General features: G+C 52.3%; 9 protein-coding genes across 9 annotated transcripts; 4 read left to right on the forward strand and 5 right to left on the reverse strand.

The window, feature by feature from the left end:
- Positions 1-71: 71 nt before the first annotated feature.
- Positions 72-1,772, forward strand: SAICODRAFT_51215 (TRP-domain-containing protein; the record flags this gene model as incomplete). Its single annotated transcript, XM_019169042.1, has 1 exon — positions 72-1,772. A coding segment is annotated over one exon (1,701 nt), but the record flags the coding sequence as incomplete, so codon positions are not given.
- Positions 1,773-2,720: 948 nt separating this feature from the next.
- On the reverse strand, positions 2,721-4,050 carry SAICODRAFT_22651 (NAD(P)-binding protein; the record flags this gene model as incomplete). Its single annotated transcript, XM_019166616.1, has 4 exons — positions 2,721-3,023; positions 3,077-3,821; positions 3,873-3,994; positions 4,048-4,050. The coding sequence occupies 4 exons, from the start codon at positions 4,048-4,050 to the stop codon at positions 2,721-2,723; spliced, it is 1,173 nt and encodes a 390-aa protein (XP_019027375.1).
- A 466-nt stretch (positions 4,051-4,516) lies between these two features.
- On the reverse strand, positions 4,517-6,619 carry SAICODRAFT_22652 (S-adenosyl-L-methionine-dependent methyltransferase; the record flags this gene model as incomplete). Its single annotated transcript, XM_019166617.1, has 4 exons — positions 4,517-4,614; positions 4,669-4,770; positions 4,825-5,419; positions 5,483-6,619. The coding sequence occupies 4 exons, from the start codon at positions 6,617-6,619 to the stop codon at positions 4,517-4,519; spliced, it is 1,932 nt and encodes a 643-aa protein (XP_019027376.1).
- A 738-nt stretch (positions 6,620-7,357) lies between these two features.
- Positions 7,358-8,377, forward strand: SAICODRAFT_4450 (uncharacterized protein; the record flags this gene model as incomplete). Its single annotated transcript, XM_019168783.1, has 1 exon — positions 7,358-8,377. One exon carries the CDS (start codon positions 7,358-7,360, stop codon positions 8,375-8,377), a length of 1,020 nt encoding a protein of 339 aa, XP_019027377.1.
- Positions 8,378-9,019: 642 nt separating this feature from the next.
- On the reverse strand, positions 9,020-11,001 carry SAICODRAFT_105470 (signal sequence receptor alpha subunit). The gene has a single exon (XM_019165264.1). It carries the CDS (start codon positions 10,930-10,932, stop codon positions 9,106-9,108), a length of 1,827 nt encoding a protein of 608 aa, XP_019027378.1. The 5' UTR covers positions 10,933-11,001; the 3' UTR covers positions 9,020-9,105.
- Positions 11,002-11,101: 100 nt separating this feature from the next.
- Positions 11,102-11,714, forward strand: SAICODRAFT_28484 (ESCRT-II complex, vps25 subunit). The gene has a single exon (XM_019167159.1). It carries the CDS (start codon positions 11,108-11,110, stop codon positions 11,654-11,656), a length of 549 nt encoding a protein of 182 aa, XP_019027379.1. The 5' UTR covers positions 11,102-11,107; the 3' UTR covers positions 11,657-11,714.
- A 530-nt stretch (positions 11,715-12,244) lies between these two features.
- SAICODRAFT_74659 (Amidophosphoribosyltransferase) lies at positions 12,245-14,034 on the reverse strand (the record flags this gene model as incomplete). The annotated part of the gene is made up of 1 exon (XM_019170943.1): positions 12,245-14,034. The coding sequence occupies one exon, from the start codon at positions 14,032-14,034 to the stop codon at positions 12,451-12,453; it is 1,584 nt and encodes a 527-aa protein (XP_019027380.1). The 3' UTR covers positions 12,245-12,450.
- A 1,380-nt stretch (positions 14,035-15,414) lies between these two features.
- SAICODRAFT_86940 (60S ribosomal protein L14) lies at positions 15,415-15,899 on the forward strand (the record flags this gene model as incomplete). Its single annotated transcript, XM_019171463.1, has 2 exons — positions 15,415-15,473; positions 15,523-15,899. The coding sequence occupies exons 1-2, from the start codon at positions 15,443-15,445 to the stop codon at positions 15,897-15,899; spliced, it is 408 nt and encodes a 135-aa protein (XP_019027381.1). The 5' UTR covers positions 15,415-15,442.
- Positions 15,900-16,509: 610 nt separating this feature from the next.
- Positions 16,510-17,678, reverse strand: SAICODRAFT_105619 (uncharacterized protein; the record flags this gene model as incomplete). Its single annotated transcript, XM_019165267.1, has 1 exon — positions 16,510-17,678. One exon carries the CDS (start codon positions 17,676-17,678, stop codon positions 16,638-16,640), a length of 1,041 nt encoding a protein of 346 aa, XP_019027382.1. The 3' UTR covers positions 16,510-16,637.
- Positions 17,679-17,705: the final 27 nt, after the last annotated feature.

Consider the following 17,705-nt stretch of genomic DNA (forward strand, 5'->3'; position numbering starts at 1 on the left):
AACCAGCATACACTCCCACAGTTCGCTTTCCAACGACGGTCGTTTTTCATTAGAACGTTACACAGGGAGCAATGAGGATCACCTCGATTTCCTCGTTCATTTTGGCCGTGTGGCTCGCGCTCCTCGCGTTCGTTTCGGCAGAGTCGGATACGGGGGAGAATTATGGGTACTCCGTTATCAGAACTGAGCGATTTGGATCGTGCAGCGAGAACTCCATTCTCGACGCGAGCCAGTTCTCGGCGGCGTATTATGAACACAATTTGTCCATCATCTTCGATATTAAGGGTCATTCGTTGACGACGACACAGTATGTCACTGCTTCGATCGACGTGTTTGCTTATGGCGAGACTCGATGGAATATTTCGTTCGATCCGTGTAGGGTCAACATCGACGGCCTGTGCCCGTTGAGTACGGAGGAGTTTGATGCGTTTGGTCTCTTGCCGATCACGCCCAGCATGGCGAAACAGATCCCCACTATCGCCTTCCATATCCCGGACTTCGATGGACAAGTCACGATCAAGCTTTACAATAACGAGACAAACGAGGAGGTTGCGTGTCTCACCTCTACGCTTTCGAATGGACAGACGTTTAAGCATGGGTATATCTCGTGGATTACGGGTATATTGGCCGTGGTGGCGTGTTTGTCGTCATTCTACAGTGTTGTTGCAGAGGCGAGTAGACCGTTGGATGCACAAGCCGCTGCAGCACATTCCTCACCTTCGGCATTCACCGTCTTCTCATTCTTCCAGTTCATCGCGTTCTCGGGCGCAGTCTCCGTGGTTTATCCCGTTATCTTCGAATCCTGGGCCTCGAACTTTGCGTGGTCCGCTGGAATCATCCCAGCTTCTGGAATTGAATCCGCAGTCCAACGGTTCCGTAACGGCACGAACGGCAATTATGAGGGGGTATACACGGGTGGTGTCGCCAAACGTGCGATTTACGGACAGGAAATCGAGCCAGGCATGCCCACGCCCGGACACTACAAGGGCATGCAAGGTCTCGCTACACGTATTGGAACTACGACTACGGATCTGTTCATGATTGCGTTTATTTGGTTTTTGGTTGTTGTTGCTGGTGTCATTGTCTTTGTTGTTGCCTTCAAGGTGATTATGGAGGTTCTTGCGAAGATGAAGATCGTTAAGGCGAGGAGGTTGTCGGCGTTTAGGCAGAATTGGTTGTTGTTCCTGGGTGTGACAGTGTTGAGGTTGATGCTGATTGCCTTCTTTGCGATGGTCACATTGTCGATTTATCAGCTCACTCTTCCGGATGCTTTCGGGCCCAAGATCATTGCTGGTCTCGTGTTGGGTATTTTTATCATTACGCTGTTCTTTGCGGCGTTCCATATCATCCAGATTGCATTTACAAGACGGAACAAGGAGTTGGGTGGACGCGTGGGACACCCGCTGTACGACGATGAACGTACGTTGAAAAGGTGGGGATGGATGTACGTCCAGTTCAAGCACCAGTACTGGTGGTTCTTCATGGTATTCTTCACGATTGAGTTCTTCCAGGCTCTCGTGTTGGGGCTCGCTCAGGGACATTCTCTCGCTCAAGCTTTGGTGTTGATGTTACTCGAGCTCGTCTTGCTCGTGCTCACGGTCTTTTGGAGGCCGTATGCCGGTCGTCGCGCAAACGCTATCGCGATCTTGATTGCGCTCGTCAGGACGGTTTGTTTGATCATCATCTTCATCTTTGTCGATAACTTCAACTTCGCCTCTATCCCGCGTACCGTCCTCGGTATCGTCCTCATCGTCATCCAAGCCATCACGATGATCATCTTTGTCACCTTCATCGTTATCAACGTCTTTTTCGCCATCATCGCGTCCTTGCCGGAGGATAAGGTTCCGGCCAGGTTCAGGAATAGGCATCACAAGTATCGTGAGAGGGTGTTTACGCATGAGACGGATGCGAGGATGAGCACAAGTGTTATCCCGCCCGAGGGATTGCCCCAGGGGGCTCCGGCCAGTGCGTATGGTGTTCGTCGTGGACCTTTGGATGGTGAGGATGTGGGATCTGAGGAGACGTTGTACGCACCTAAGCCGACGTACGCCTACGCATCCCAATCCAACGTCTCGTCCGGTACCGGGATTTCTTCCGGACAATCTAGTACCGCGGACTTGAACAAGATGCCCGTCACTTTCGCGCCCTCGCAATCACTCGCGACCAACCAGAACTCGAGGCCTACCACTGGGCATAGCTATGCTCCTAGTACACGTGCACCGAGTGTTGCCTACTCTGCCGGTGGTGATAGCAACTTGGCTGCTGCCGCTGCTGGGGCTGCCTTGAGGAGTACGACACCTTCAAGGATGGCTGGTGCCGGTACGAGTGTGAGGACGAGTCCGAGTATGGAGCAGTTTAGGAGTGAGAGGGGACATTGGCGTGGGGAGTCTGTTGATCGGTTTTAGAGAAGAAAGAGGAATGGGCAAATAGAGCCTTCAAGAACGAGCGTACGATAGGAGACAGAAAGAGCGAAAGAGAGAAGGTTTGGATGTTCATGCTATTTATATTTTGGGTATAATTATTGGGTTACACTTGGCACAAGGATATGTTTAATGCGGTGTTCATGAGGGAACTTGTTCGGCATGGGACTTGCAATTGCAGTTATTTAGCACTTTTATTGAATGCAGAGAGATTCGTTCGTCTGAACTATTTGAGCTATCCTAAGTGAATGTTGGTAATATCTGGGTATCCTTCGAAACATGCCAATCATAACAGCTGCTTCACTCAATCGAGAACGTCGCCTCGGCCCCACCCATTCCCCCACCAAGGACCATTCCTCCCCTCCCGAAAACCAATCCAAGAACATCAACCCCACTCTCACTAAACTCCCGTCTCACCCACCACGGACTTGCTCCACTACTCCTCCCCTTGACCCCCAAACAAAATCCTTCCAACACAAAGCGATGCGGAGTCCAAGCTGACTCGGTGGGGTATGATGGCCAGGGGGTGCCAGAGTAGACGTGGTCGGTAATGGGGGGGAGAGGGGTTAGGGACAGGGTGTTGAAGATGTTTGGGGTGGTAAACTGTGTGGCACATTGTTAGTCTTGTCTGTTGAGAGAAAGGGTGGGAAACGTACGTTGTAGTATGTAACTTTTTGGTGTTCGCAGTCGATCTCGATGGTTGGTGCATCTTCTTTCTTACCCAATCCCAACCCGCCTAGGAATCCGACGGGGCTTGTAGGGGCGACACGGGTGTCGACTTCGAGGGTTGCAATACAGCCGTTGATGAAGCGGAGTTCAGCAGTCACGGCATCAGCCAAAGTTCCATCCGCTGCATTCCGCCTCACTTCGGAGGTTGTGACGTCCGCGACTTCGGAACCGATGAGGAAGCGGAGGAGGGAGAGACATTGGTGGGTCATGGATGTTGCGTCTATTCCGTCTGTCGCGGTCCATTTGATGGTGGCACGGACTGGGGTCCCGGCTTTTTGGACGAGTTCGCGGGCGCGGTGGGTTGCGGGGTGTGCCAATACCCACAGATCCTCGAGAATCAATACCCCCTTTCCACCTTCCTCTAACTGTTTCTCGGCGGCCCTTGAGTAGATTTCTTGTGCTTCTTCACCGGACACGGAGATGGGTCCTTCACAAAGGACTGGCATTTCTTTCCTGATACATTGGAGGATGATGGCGTGGCGTTGAGGGAAAGGGAGAGCGATGTATACGGCGTCAATATGAAGGGAGCGGATGAGATGGGCGTAGGTATCGTAGGTACGGGGGATTGAGTGGGTCTTTCCGAGTCGTTGGGTTAGGGCGGGATCGGGGGTTGCGATTGCAGTGATTTTGAGGTCGGATTTTGTGCGGGCGGGGATGATGATGTGTTCGGGACTGTAAGCAACTTTTCAGCTTTTGTATTTCGATGTTGTAGAGGTGACGCACTCGAATGATTCATCGCATAAGATACCGATGCGTAAGGCATTATGAATTTTCGGAGCTTCGGCGTTGGGATTTGAAATGATGCGGTTGAGGAGGGAGTTGAATGTGTGGTTGATTGTTTGAGCCTGAATATGGATCAAAAATATGTTCAATACAAGCGATCTCTGACCCTGCTTACCATCGTTACCTGCCCTTCACAGATCCTGCTAAATAATCAACGTTGATTAATAAAGTGACGTCGCTTTTAGTACTGGAGAATCAGCAGCTGTCAAGACATCGTCAGCATCGCACGGCTAGAGACGCGAAGCAGAAGGAGATGTCTTTACCCTTGAGTTGGTCTGACTTGAAGATTGTCAGAATAAATCGGAGATGGATGTCACTTTTTGCGGGGAACGCAAGACGTCTGGGACCCTGCACCCGCTTGCAGTGAGGTGGTTCCGAGAGGCCTAGGCCGAATTAGCCGGCGTCGATGTCAAAGGTATGGTAATGTAATTGTCAACCTAGATAGTGGTTTGCGATTCTGCCATTGATTCTGGTCCCGACATCTCTCTTTACAGTACAATTGGTATCGTCGTAGTATTTCTCACGGTTCACGTTATCTGCTGTCGGAGATAACTTTAGAACGCTATGAGTTCGTCGTTTTGATATCACTTCCTTATTCTTGGTTGCCTGTCCGTCTCCTCCAATGTCTTCCTCACCTCCTCCAGATACGCCTTTGCGAACCAAGGCGGCACGGCGTTGCCAACTGCAAGATGTTCAGTATATTCTCGCCTTCAGAGATGTAACGGAGAGTACATACTCATTCGACCAATGCTACGATTCGATATCTCGGGAGGGAAGAGGTGATCGTCTGGGAAGGACTGTAAACGTGCTACTTCTCGCAGAGTGAACCGCCTCCCGTCTAAAGTCACATCCGTCAATTATTCTTGTGGCTCGTAGTCTGGAAAAGACAAACCTGGGTGCAGATTAGGCATACTGGTCATAACAGACCACGGGTACGGCTCGTCCCATGTCGGTAACATGTGAGCCTTGAACCCAATGTTGTCGAATACTTGGTTGACGTTAACAGAATGCCCATTCGTAGTAGTTATACCGGTCAATGCTTCTCGTAACGTCCTGGGTGGAAAAAGACGATCAACACCACCCACAGGCGAATGGGTTGGCGTGGAAAACGCAGGTAATTCCTGCCCTGGACAGCTACACAAAAGTAGCAACCGTTTCCGACCTTTCTGGGGGACCCCAAAATGCGCTGTGTTTAGGATCCTCCACGACGTAGAATACCCAGCATCAAGAAACATTCTCACTGCAGATCGCCAGTACTCCACACTGTTGCTGTAGGTTATCCCTGGCACTTCTTCGAGGGTGCATATGCGAGGTTTGACTTGGCGTATGAGCGGCTCAATTGCGAATAATGTTGCTTGGTTGGCGTCGTCGTTCTTGCCGGCCGTAGTATGTGCTGCGGAAAATGGTTGACATGGCGGCGATATATGACAGATATCAACCCTCCTGGACAGTGTCTCAACGACGGGGATAAAATTGTCAGCGGAGGCCTGTTACCAGGGAAGTGTTCAGTTAGCTAGCGCACCAAGCCGAAAGGGGTAGTTGTTAGTAACCCAAATAGCCTCACCACGTAACGGTGGTACCGCAAAATTCGCCCGAAATGTGCGAATGGCATCTTCATCAAAGTCGAAGCCATATGCCACGTCCAGGCCGGCCATCAGGGCTCCTCGGCTCACTCCGCCAGCTCCACAAAAGGCGTCTAATAACCGATATCGAGAGCCATTTATCCTTGGTCGGGTTTCCCGATCCAGGAAGTCGTCGCGAAGGACTTTGTCAGCGACGCAGTATCCGAAGCACCATTCAGGGACCTCGTCCTCCAAAAAGGTCCGCAGCCCACCTTCTCCCGAAGAGGTAGACCGCTCCGCCCTATATCGACACACTAACCTCCTCGATACTCGCCCGGACGGAAGTCCCTTGTTCGTAAACACAAGACTCCATCCGGGCTTCACTGTCACTCCCTCCATCAACAGTACTCGGACTGACTCGTCGAGGAGAAAGACTTCGTTCTCTTCGTCACGGAGAAAGCCGCCGAAATCCGGTATATCCCGTGGTCGAACGAATTCAGATCCGACAAGGACAACCTTTGGCGGTTCGTCCTCGCTCTCGCTAAATGTAGTCTCGAAGTAGTCGGGTAGCCAGATACGAGGCCGACCTTTCGAATCCGTGCCGAAGAATGGGACATGATCCGATATCCGTATGAGACGCCCATCGTCCATAACAGCGTCTTCCCTTAATACTCCAGCGGGCGTTTTGGGAGGCAGCAAAGAGCGAGGCCGGTTGCGGCCTTGCGAGGAGTGCAGAGGAGGTGGCGCGAGCGAAGCTTGAGGACGTCGACGTGGAAGAGTATCTTGCTTTTCGTTCTCCTTGTTGAGGTCAATGTGGTGCAATACCATTGGGAGAAAAGCCTCGTCGTCGTTGTCCATGTCCACCCAGTCCCCATCGTCGATGGCCATGTCTGTCGTGCTCGTACTGGACTCTTCACGAACGTCTCTTCTGGCCGTCCTGCCATGATTAACACCTACCAGACCACAAGACCTGTCATCTCGAGCTGGAGTGAACACTTCATGTCCGCTTGAGGCGTCAGCAGCGATACGGTCCATCATCTGAGCCCAATCGCACTCGTCTTCGGAGTCGACATAATCTTCCTCCTCCCCGTACTCTACCTCCATAACATCAACATCAAGGTCCATCTCAAGTTCTTGGTCGATGGGACGACCGTTAGACCTGCAGCAAGCATATATAGCACTTCACAAGGCCTATGAACCTGGTGTGAAAGTGGGCAAATAGGAGCCTTCCTGCCTTCAGTGGGCATCCCACCTTGATAGGGTCAGATCAAGAAGAATTGCCTGACCTACGGCACTACACACCCTGAGCATAATTAACAGATGAGCCAAAGAACATAGGTGATGGCTGCAGAAGGTGAAGAAGCTTCTTAGTTCCCATGATGTTACTGGACCAAAAGGCGAGCTGGGCGTCCTTTGTGTCGAGGTGCATCGGTGCATCATATGGCCATGGAGATACCGGTAGGCAACGGGTTAGATTGTTCCCTGTCACTTGTGAGTTTAACTTCGGTACGGTTCCGCGGGCCCTTTACGCATGCATACCTGTATCCGGGGCACTGGCTCATCGATATCAAAACGACACCCGATTTCATTGTCTGGAATCTGAAAATAAAAGAGCTCCCGACTCGCTCAGCATAGGGTACGACGTCGAGCAGCCCCTGGAGCCGTGCAGCCGTGCAACGATCAAAACACCAACACCACCCTTCCCTCGAACTGTCTTGCTTTCATCGCTTGCTGATCAGTATCAGTCAAGTTGCTTTGTCGCTACGCATCATAATTCCTCCATTTTCAAATAGCAAATCATTGTCTCCGTGCCTCATGACCGGATCGCAAAAGCGAAAACTGCAGGAGGTGGTCCAACCATCCATGCAGTCCGATGCCAAGCGAGCCCATCACGAGACGCAGAAAGCAGTGACCCTCGAAGCCTTCGACAACTTTACTCGAGCTCTATATCAACTTTGGGAGATAGCACCATCCGCGAACGAAGTTCCCGTAGTCCTCGACGGTACAGGCAATGGAGTCAACACCGAGAAATTCCTTCATGCGGCAGCGATGAAACGAATGAAAGACCGCGGAGAGTTCAACTGGGTCACGAAGTTTCTTCCAGCCTCTCAAGGCGCTGATTTTTACGAGCCCGGTGAGGCATGGCCTCCGAGACTCCCGCCCATCAACAGTCCCGAACTCTGCCGTAGAGTCTTCACCCACCGCTCCTACGCTCCAACCGCTGTCTCCAACCCCGATCCAAACACCCACAACGAGCGTCTCGAATTCCTCGGTGACTCCTACCTCAACCACACCGTCACCCGCCTCCTTTACGAGCGCTTCCCTCACCGTCGTGAAGGCGAGCTATCAACCATGCGCGCCCACCTGGTCGGAAACACCATGGCCATGAAGTTCTCCGAACTCTATCAATTCCCTGGACGGCTCTTGCTTTCCGAAGGTGCCCAACAAGACGGCGTCCGAAACCTCCCAAAAGTCAAAGCAGATATCTTCGAAGCATACATCGGCGGCGTTGTCCTCGACTCCCCCGCCGGCCCGGACACAGTCTTCATCTGGCTCAAACAACTCCTCGAACCCGAACTCCGCATTGTTGACCAAAGCCTTAACCAAACCACCCAACTCGACCGCATGGCAAAACAGACTCTCTACAACTTGCTTGGTGGAAAGCAGGCTAGGGTCGTGTATCACTGGGTTGGTGGAAAGGGAGGTGGAGGTGCTGATGGGGGGTATGTCATGGCTTGTTATGTTGATGGGAAGGAGGCTGCCCGGGCTCATGCGATGAATCAGAAGGATGCGGGGATCAAGGCGGCGATGATTGTTGTTGAGAGGCTCAAGGCTGGGAAGAGTCCGTGGGCAGAGGAAGAGCAGCCGGACCGGTTTGAATGAGTGCGTGTGGATTACAACCTCGATAGAAGCTCGTCATCATAATTGCTTTTTAAATATTGGTGTTGTGGATGGGGTTATTGTGTTTTTCGTTTGGTTCAGGAAGCATAGGCGATGGTTGGCGCGATGAGAAGGTTCGCGTGTTTTCTTTCCGTTTATTGATTATCCTTTTACTCGATAGATAGGCCTAGGCATGGCAATCACCAACCTCACGCACACCCTCTCCTTCTTTTCCCACGACGCACAAATCCGCGTCATGGGCTCCTCGAACCCCCACCACCGGCCTTCACGCGATTGAAAAACTCGCCGTATGGATGGCGTCCATCATGGACCGATCATACGAGATCTTGTAAATTGGTGCTGGGAAGAGTGAGGATGAGAACACGGTGTTTGTGGAAAGGTTGGATAGGTTTCCGGTTAGGAAGAGGAAGGTAGACATGCCTGTGATGGGGGTGTTGACGTCTAATGAGGAGGGGAAGTGTGTGCTATGGAAGGAGTACTTTGATATGACACCGATTGAGGGGTTCTTTGAGCCGCCGAAAAGATCTGATGAGGACATTGATCCGAATGAGCTCGGGAAGAACCTGGAGGAGTCTATGTACCAGTAGGACGCTATAGTGCGACAGACAAAATACTTCCACAATCACTTCACAATTCAAAGTTGGCAATATCCTTGGCACAGAACATTCCGAATCTCCTCACTCCTATCGTACACCATCCACATCATTCCCTTATTTGTCCATCAACATCTTCACAGCCCACCCAACACTCAATACCCTCAAATCCGTATACATCTGTCCCACCCCCACGAACACAACCGGCACTCCAGTCGAATAAACCATACTAACCAACGTCCCAACCATATCCCCAACCGTATCAACCTTCGAAATCACAAACCCGTCCAACTTCCTCCCTGCACCCAGGGCATCCGAGAAGTTCCGTGCTTGGGCAACAGAGTCAGTACCGACCAGTGCCTCGCCAACCATAAAGATCTTGTCCGGGCGAGCGAGTTGTGCGAATTTCTCAAGGGAGGACATGAGGCGGGCGTCGTTGTGCCGGCGACCGGCGGTGTCGATGAGGACTACGTCGAAGTTGTTTTGAGCGGCGTACGAGATGGCATCTTTCGCGATCGCTGCAGCGTCCTTTCCATACCCACGTTCGAAGAGCTCGACTGCACCACCCGATCTCTCCGATAGCTTCGTCAAGTTCTTGACGTGGACGCGAAGTTGTTCGACGGCACCGGAACGGAAGGTATCACACGCAGCCACCAAAATCCTCAGCTTGTTCTGCAACAACCAAAACGCGACCTTTGACAAATTCGTCGACTTTCCGACACCGTTCACACCAATAAACGAGATCGTATACGGCCTCTTCTCCTTATTCACCCTACTAATCTCCCTCAACAAATCCAATCCAACACCCGGCGTTAAGATCCTCTTCAAAGCCTGTTCCGTAGCCCCATTAACAGCAGCCTGAATCGACTCAAACGACTTTGTCGTGGTATTAACCAAACTCTTCTCAACAGAGTCAACGAGATGCGTAGCGACCGGCTTTGCAACATTCTTCTTCAACAGATGCTCCTGCATACTCGCCAACGCCGGCGCAAGATCCTCACTCGTCAATGTCTTTCCACCAATGAAGCCCTGGAGATAGCCGAACGCACCACCCAACGCACCCTTCGCTTTCGTGCTTACACCATCCTCATCATCCTCACCGAGCTCCTTGACCATGAACTCCCCACTCGTAAGCTTACCTCCATAATCTGTCGTATCCGCCAACCCCTCCACATCCACATCACCACCCTCACCCGCTCCATTCGCTCCCTCTCCTCCAGGAGCGGAGAAATCGAGAGTCTGCCCATCGTCCTCCTCGGCTGCACCGTCCATACCCCATCTCCTTCCTTTCTTGCCCTTCTTGGAGGACCCAGTGTCGGATTCGGAGCCGGCAGGGGAGGCACGGCCAGAGGAACGACGGCCCTTGACGGCGGGGCGGAGACCACGGGCTTTCATGGCGTCGGGTGTCATGAACGGAACGGAAGGCGTCCCAGGAGTGGGTGGTGCACCCGCATCCTTTCCAACAGGCGTGGAAACCGTGTCAATAGGTTTTGTGGGTCTCGGCCCAAATGGTGATCCAGTAAGCGGTGGCGGCGATCTCGGTGTTGCGCCAGCGTCCGCTTCCAGCTCTTTCACCCTCCTCGAGAAAAAGTCCTCGAATTTGACGTCGATATTCTGCGGAACCTGTCCCTTTCCCTCCTTAATTTCCTCTCCGTACATGCGGATGAAGACTTTCTTCACGCTCTCCAACAGCTCCTCGGCCCAGGTCAATTGTAACAAACTCTGATACACGACCACGAAGATCAGGCCCAAGTCGTTCGCGACGGACCAGCGCACGGTGTAGTTTCCCTGCGCGTACGATGTGGTAGATGCACGTTCCTCAATAAAAACCGACGAGATAAGGGAGTTGAGCACCGTGTTCGGCGGAGGAGGTCCATTCGAAGTTTTCGGAGCAGACCAGAGGACAACTCCTCCACGAGTCAAGATAGTGAAAGCGTCGAGCATGGCAACAGAAGGCCTCGACGGATCAAAAGAAAAGAATCGAACTTTGCGTTTGCGATGAGAAGTTGCGGTCGCAACTTGGACACGGTACGGTATCCCCGGATGGCTGTGGCGCAGTCAGGTTGAGCAGGGCCAACGCGTCGGTGACGATACCCCAGATATGAGCTCCCAAGTCGTGATGGCATCGTCCAATTCTAATTCTGAAGGCTTCCCATGGCCAAAGATATACTCTTTCCCTCCATTCTTCACCCGACAACCCACAACCCAAACCTGGATCGCCCAGCGCTCAGCTTGGTCCTCCCTCCTTCTCTCCCACGCTCGATACCACCGACGATTTCGGTTATCCTTGGGCAATGATGAGTCAATTTGGGAAAACAAAGAGATAGGGAGGGTTGTGAAAGATCTTGTACGAAAGGAGCTGGCTGAGTGGATGGTCCACGAAAACCAAGCCGCATACGTCCCTAATACCCAGAAGCAACAGTTGCTCCTCTACTGGCGGAAACCGGCTGAATGGGCAGAGTTGATCTACAAATGGATTGATGATACAGCGCAGTTTAACAGCGTGCTGACTCTGTACGAGTTGGTTGAGCATGAGACTGAGTTTAAGGAGTTGGATCCGATGATCTTGGGGCAGGCGCTGGATGTGTTGAAGAGGAGGGGGTTGTGTCAGGTGTTTGGTGGGGAAGATGGCGGTGGAGTCAAGTTCTTTAAGGAGCAGGGTCGATGAGATGGAATTGATGGCATCACGACGAGAAGTCGCAGCTTACGAGACAAGAATCGCGGCTATATGCTACCATGATGTGTGCGACGCTACTTCAGCCTGGTTAAATGCCTACGCACTGTTGGTTGCGCGACGTACTGCTACAAGGATACTAGGGAAATGAAGTAGGGAGTGGGGGCTCAAACGACAACGCTGGAAAGGGAAGGTTATTGCTTCCGAGCTATCCAAATGTGACGGCCAAGGAAGCGGAGGTTTGTGTGAGCACAACAGCATGACGAACACCAATACGAACCCGTTGACGTTTGGACCGGACTATTTTCACGTTTGACGACCAATACCACGAGACATGGTCACCGTACGGCCGATACTCGATTCCCCGACGCACAACACATGGATTGGTACATTGCATTTCTTAGCAGAATAGACATAGAATTCGGTTTGCATGATAAGTTAGTTCATATCAGCGTGAGCATACAACCCAGGCTGATAGTCCAGCTTTGTCCAAGTCGTTTGTGGTTCAAGAGCCAAGAGTTATTTGAGCACAGAAGAATGATGAACACCAGGACGAGACTTCGTGAATGTTAAGACGATATAGAGGTATACGAATGCTTTTCCATTTCTTATAACTATCAACTGTGAAAGCCAACATTGTATCTCATATCCATATCGAAAAAGCTGTGCGAAAACCCACGAAACACCTGTCTGAACCCATAAAATGCCAGAGAACGAAATCAAAAATACCAAAATGTATGTACCCGAACGAAAACCCGGATGTCTATATTCCTACAACCCCGTTGTATTTATCCCATAGCATGGTGGTGGTTGTGCAATGAGATGTCCATTGGCGCCTTACCCTCACCATCGACGGGGATGTCACCACCACCGTTGATACCGTTAAGCCTCTGCTTGACGTTCTCGCTTCTCAAGCTCTCGAGGTGCTCGAAGTAGCCAGCGGCGACGGGGGTAACATACTCTCCAGTGAAGACACCGACCTCGAACTCCTTCAACGCGGGGTTGAACTGGGAACAAGTCTCCTTCAAGTCATCGAGGGTCTGGTAGATAACCATATCCGCACCGATCTCCTCAGCGATTTGCTGCTCATCACGATCAAACGCAACGAGTTCCCGGGTGTCGGCAAGGTCGATACCGTAGATATGAGCATGGCGGATCGGCGGTGCACAGGACGCAAAGTAAACCTTCTTCGCACCCGCATCACGAGCCATCTGGACGATCTCCTTGGAGGTGGTACCACGAACAATAGAATCATCCACGATCAACACATTCTTACCCGCGAACTCCAACGCCATCGCGTTCAATTTTCTCCGGACGTTCTTGCGGCGCATTTGTTGACCGGGCATGATGAACGTACGGCCGACATATCTGTTCTTGATGAAACCCTCGCGGTATTTCAGGCCGAGAGCCCATGAACACTGCAAGGCAGCGACACGGGAGGTGTCTGGTACTGGTACGACGACGTCGATGTGTTCCTGGACGTTCTCTCCGACGAGCTTCTTGACGGTCTCGGCGAGCTTGTCACCCATAGCGAGACGGGAACGATAGACAGAGATACCGTCCAACACGGAATCAGGACGAGCAAAATAGACATACTCGAAGATATCTGGGGCGAAGGTACCGGCGGGGGTAACCTGGCGAACGGTCTTGAGACCATCCTTGGTGATGATGATGGCCTCTCCGGGCTTGACGTCGTAGTACTTCTTGAAGCCGAGGGCGTCGTGCACGACGGACTCAGAGGCGAACATGTAGTCGACTCCGTGCTCCGTCTCACGCTCACCCAAAACGAGGGGTCGGATACCGTTAGGGTCACGGAAACCAATGATACCGAAACCAGCAAGCATAGCAACACAAGCGAATCCACCATTGCACTGATCATAGATACCCTCTTTCAACGCAGTGAAAATGTCCTCCTCATTACAACGAGCCTTTCCAGTCTCCTGCAACTTATTGGCGAAGATGTTCAACATCAACTCAGAGTCCGAGTCAGTGTTGATGTGCCTATGCGCATCCTGATCCAAATACTCCCTCAACTCGATCGAGTTGACGATGTTTCCGTTATGCGCAAAGACGATACCGTAGGGCGAGTTAACATAAAAGGGCTGAGCCTCACTCTGTGCCGAACTGCCCGCAGTCGGGTATCTGAGGTGTGCCAATCCCATGTTTCCGCGCAATCCCTTCAACTGCTCCTCGTGGAAGACGTCACGGACCATCCCGTTGCCCTTGTTCTGGTAGAGGCGGCCTTTGGGGCCACAGGTGACGATACCGGCAGCGTCCTGACCACGGTGTTGGAGCATGTTGAGACCTTCGAAGATCTCCGACACGGCGGCGCCGGCAGGATCAGCGAGGAGAAGACCGAGGATACCGCACATTCTGGAAAAGATGTTAGCATGCTTTCTTGCACGGGTAATTTGCGTGCGAAGGCGATGTGCGCAGTGTCCATGTCAACTTCGCCGAGGAAGATAGAGTCTCAGTCCACTGGGGTTGTTATCCGCAACCCGCCCCGAGAGGTGGGTATAGGTAGTCTATCATCTATTGTGAAAGCATCATCGCGATCCGCTGGCGCAACCTCTTGAGTCGCACACAGACAGGATCCCTGCCTCCATCTTCCTCGGTTCTCCATCGCTCGGATCTTCTTTCTGCGCACATTTCGCCTTTGGCCTGAACAACTGAACATACCTGATCTGAACTTGACGATATCAAAAACCTCAAAAGGCTCTTCAAGGTAATTCCTCGTAAGGTTATAAGGCAAAAGCGGGCGCGTCGTCGACGGGGTTTGATGACCAACCAACGCTTTTTCGCCTGCGACACCAAAAATTTGGAAGGGACCCGTGTTCGCGCCCCACGATTGGGCTGAGAACTAAGAGATGAACGATCTGCCGAGAACGCGGTAGGCAGCCGTTAGGTGACAGGAGGCTGCAAGTTTATCCTAAGTTTATCCGAGGGATTGGAAGTCTCTTTTGGGGGTTTTCGATGGATTCATTTGGAGGGTTTTACGAGGAGTTGTGCTCGGATGGGTTTTCCGCGCATGCCGCAGCTGACATCTCGGGTATCGATAGGAAAATGAGTGGACCCTGATCAGCAGGACGGTCAAGAAGGTATTCATGGCCATGAACATTCTTTTGAACAGCAGTGTATTCCCTATCGCTAGTAGCACATTGGTGATGTGTCGAACAGGTAGACAACCCATGCATCACAACAGGCGGAAAGATGTCGATGTCGAGCTTTGAGAACGGCAACAGGTAAAGTCACAAGTAGGATCTGTCAAGAACAAGTCAGCGCGAGTTCTTGCGAACAATCTGACAGCATGGGACATCAATCATTCCATCTCGAAGAAAGTAGCTTCAGCAAAAAGTTGGTCGCATGATGATGCGGGCCCATATTGGAGGGGCGAACCTCCGAGTCACCGCACCTCTCGATCGCAAATTACATGAGTAAATCATGAGCGGTCTTTCTTCGAGACAGCTTGATGTATGTCTGCTGTCCCGGCCAAGTGATCACTTACCATTCGCACTCCTCTCTCATCACTCCTCTCCCACCGAGCATCACGACACGAAATATATATCAGGGCAGGGCCAGGGTGTTTAAATTTCGTAGGGTTCAGGAACCCTCGCCCCTCTCACGCCCGCACGGCCCACTCCTCCCTCCAGGCACGCGCGAAAACTCTGCTCAGGCACGGGAATTCGCGGGCTAGTGCGTTTGGGAAAAGAAGCGGTCGAAGCAGCGTTACGAGCAAAAGTCCCCGTCCGGCAAACCCCGTCAACACCAACTCCAGTAGCCATGTCGAACTTCAAGCGTCAGGTCGAAGTTGGTACGTTGCCCTTTCCCGTGTGCTGTCAGTTCTAACTCGCTCGAACCAGGCCGTGTCGTCCTCCTTACCTCCGGCCCTTCCGTTGGCTCCCTCGCCACCATCGTCGAGATCATCGACCACCGCCGCGCCTTGATCGACGGTCCCTCCACCGGTGTCGCCCGTCAGGCCGCTTCCTACGCCCAGTTCCAGCTCACCCCCTTCGTCATCGCCAAGCTCCCCCGTGCCGCCGGTTCCGGTGTCGTCGCTAAGAAGTGGGAGGCTGCTGGTGTTTCCGCCAAGTGGGAGGCTTCGTCATGGGCTAAGAAGTTGGAGCAGAGGAAGAGGAGGGCTGCGTTGACTGATTTCGAGAGGTTCCAGGTTATGAGGTTGAAGAAGCAGGTGTGTGCGCGTTTTGGGATGGGTTGGATGGGGATGTATGCGGGGTGAATGCGGTGAGAGAGTTCGATCTCGTGGCTTTTTGCTGCTCGAAATGACTCCTCTCGCTCATTCCACCCATGTACACGCCATCTTGTACCTCCCACCCTCCCCTCATGAACACTCCACTAATACGCGTTTACCAGAGGGCTTTCCTCGTCAAGAAGGAGTTGGCTAAGAAGGCTTAAATTATCGGCGTTATATTCCATATCAATCGGTAATTTTTGGGTCTTTTGTCCGGGCGAACGTTTCGGGGGTTTCGTTTCTTGGCTCAGAACAGGCGGGAAACGGGTTCCCTGGAGTTTGAAGAGGATATCTTATGCGGTATCTTTGGAGGACTGCAGAAAATATATGCTTGTCGTGCATTTATTCAAATTGTTCGTTCAGTGCAGTGTTGCTATGATATTGTATCCGACTTGCTTTGTTCGATATCCCGCAAACTCGGCCAACGACTTCATTTTCGGCGTGGACAACTCTCAGTTTCAGATCTCCATCCTGACAACATCCTCGACATCTCTGACTCCGAGTCTGAACGTGGATAACCACAGGTGCCAGTATGTCCCAACTTCAGGCAACTCCCCGCACACTCCAACTTGAGATCCGTTCGCATTATCCCGAGTGGTGTGTCATCACTCTGCGCGTCCCGTCCAGCCCCAGCCCCAAGTGCAGCCGTAACTCCACGTCCGTGCCCGTGTCTATCATTGCTTCTTCGTGATGGCGTGTTCGCTCATGTTGCACGACTGTTGAAGCTCACCCCTTCATCCCCAACAACAACCCAACCCCAGGCACACTCCCCTTCCCCATCAACCACTCCACCATCTCCCTCCTCCCCCCATCCACTGCCTTCCTCAAAACCCCCTTCCCATTAACATCCGCCCCAAACTCCTCCACCAACATCTTCACCAACTCGAATCTCCCCATTTTGACACACTGTAATAACGCTGCGTCAGAGCTTGCGTGAATGTTGCAGCCGCCGTGGGTGAGGAGGAGACGGACATAGGTGAGTGGTGGGTTTGGGAGGCGGAGGAGGTTTGTGAGAGGGTAGGGGTTGTGTCGGGAGATCGTGAAGTTGCGGTTAATGAGGGCTTCGAGGAGGAGGAGTTTTTCCTGTAGCCGTGGCTCACGAAATAGTCTGTCAGGAATCTCAGGCGGCTTCACCCTCATATACCCCTTCTCAACCCTCGTCACAACGCCCACCGGTGGTATCCCCCCACCATCCGTCGCATCCCGATACGCGTACGGCGTCAACACACTCCGCTCATACATCTCTAACACCTCCACCCCAAAAATATTCCGAAACCAACCTTTCTCCAAGAATCGTCGTGTTACGTGGTGTTTTTGGCCACACATGGAGAGGATGAAGGAGAGTTTGAGGTGGGTGTCGGTTGAGGCGTTGGATTCGAAGGTGTGGAAGAGGGTGCGGGAGGTTAGGGGGAGGTGAGGGTTGGAGGAGGAGGCGAAGATGCGGGATATTAGTTCGTAGGGGAGGTTTTCGAGGTAGGAGGAGCCGGGTTCTGGTTCTCGAGGTGGTGGTTCGTCATTGTTGGAGGATATCTTATGGCGTTTTGGGGGTGAGGGAGGGTCGTGATCTGCGGTTGGAGAGAGGGAGCGCTTGCGTGATGAGGTGATCCGACTTCGACCCTCGAGGAATGGCATCTCTCCTCTTCTACCAAACCTGGTTATTTTCTTGGTGTTGAGAAATCTACGACCAGCACCTGCGTAGAAGGAAATGTCGTCGTTACTAGCCAAAGTTGCCGGAACGGGAAATTCTCGTATATACACTACGATCATACACACCTCCAACCACCCCCCCCCNCC

The sequence above is a fragment of the Saitoella complicata genome (assembly GCF_001661265.1).
Source record: "Saitoella complicata NRRL Y-17804 unplaced genomic scaffold SAICOscaffold_1, whole genome shotgun sequence".
Taxonomy (NCBI): Eukaryota; Fungi; Ascomycota; class Saitoellomycetes; order Saitoellales; family Saitoellaceae; genus Saitoella; species Saitoella complicata.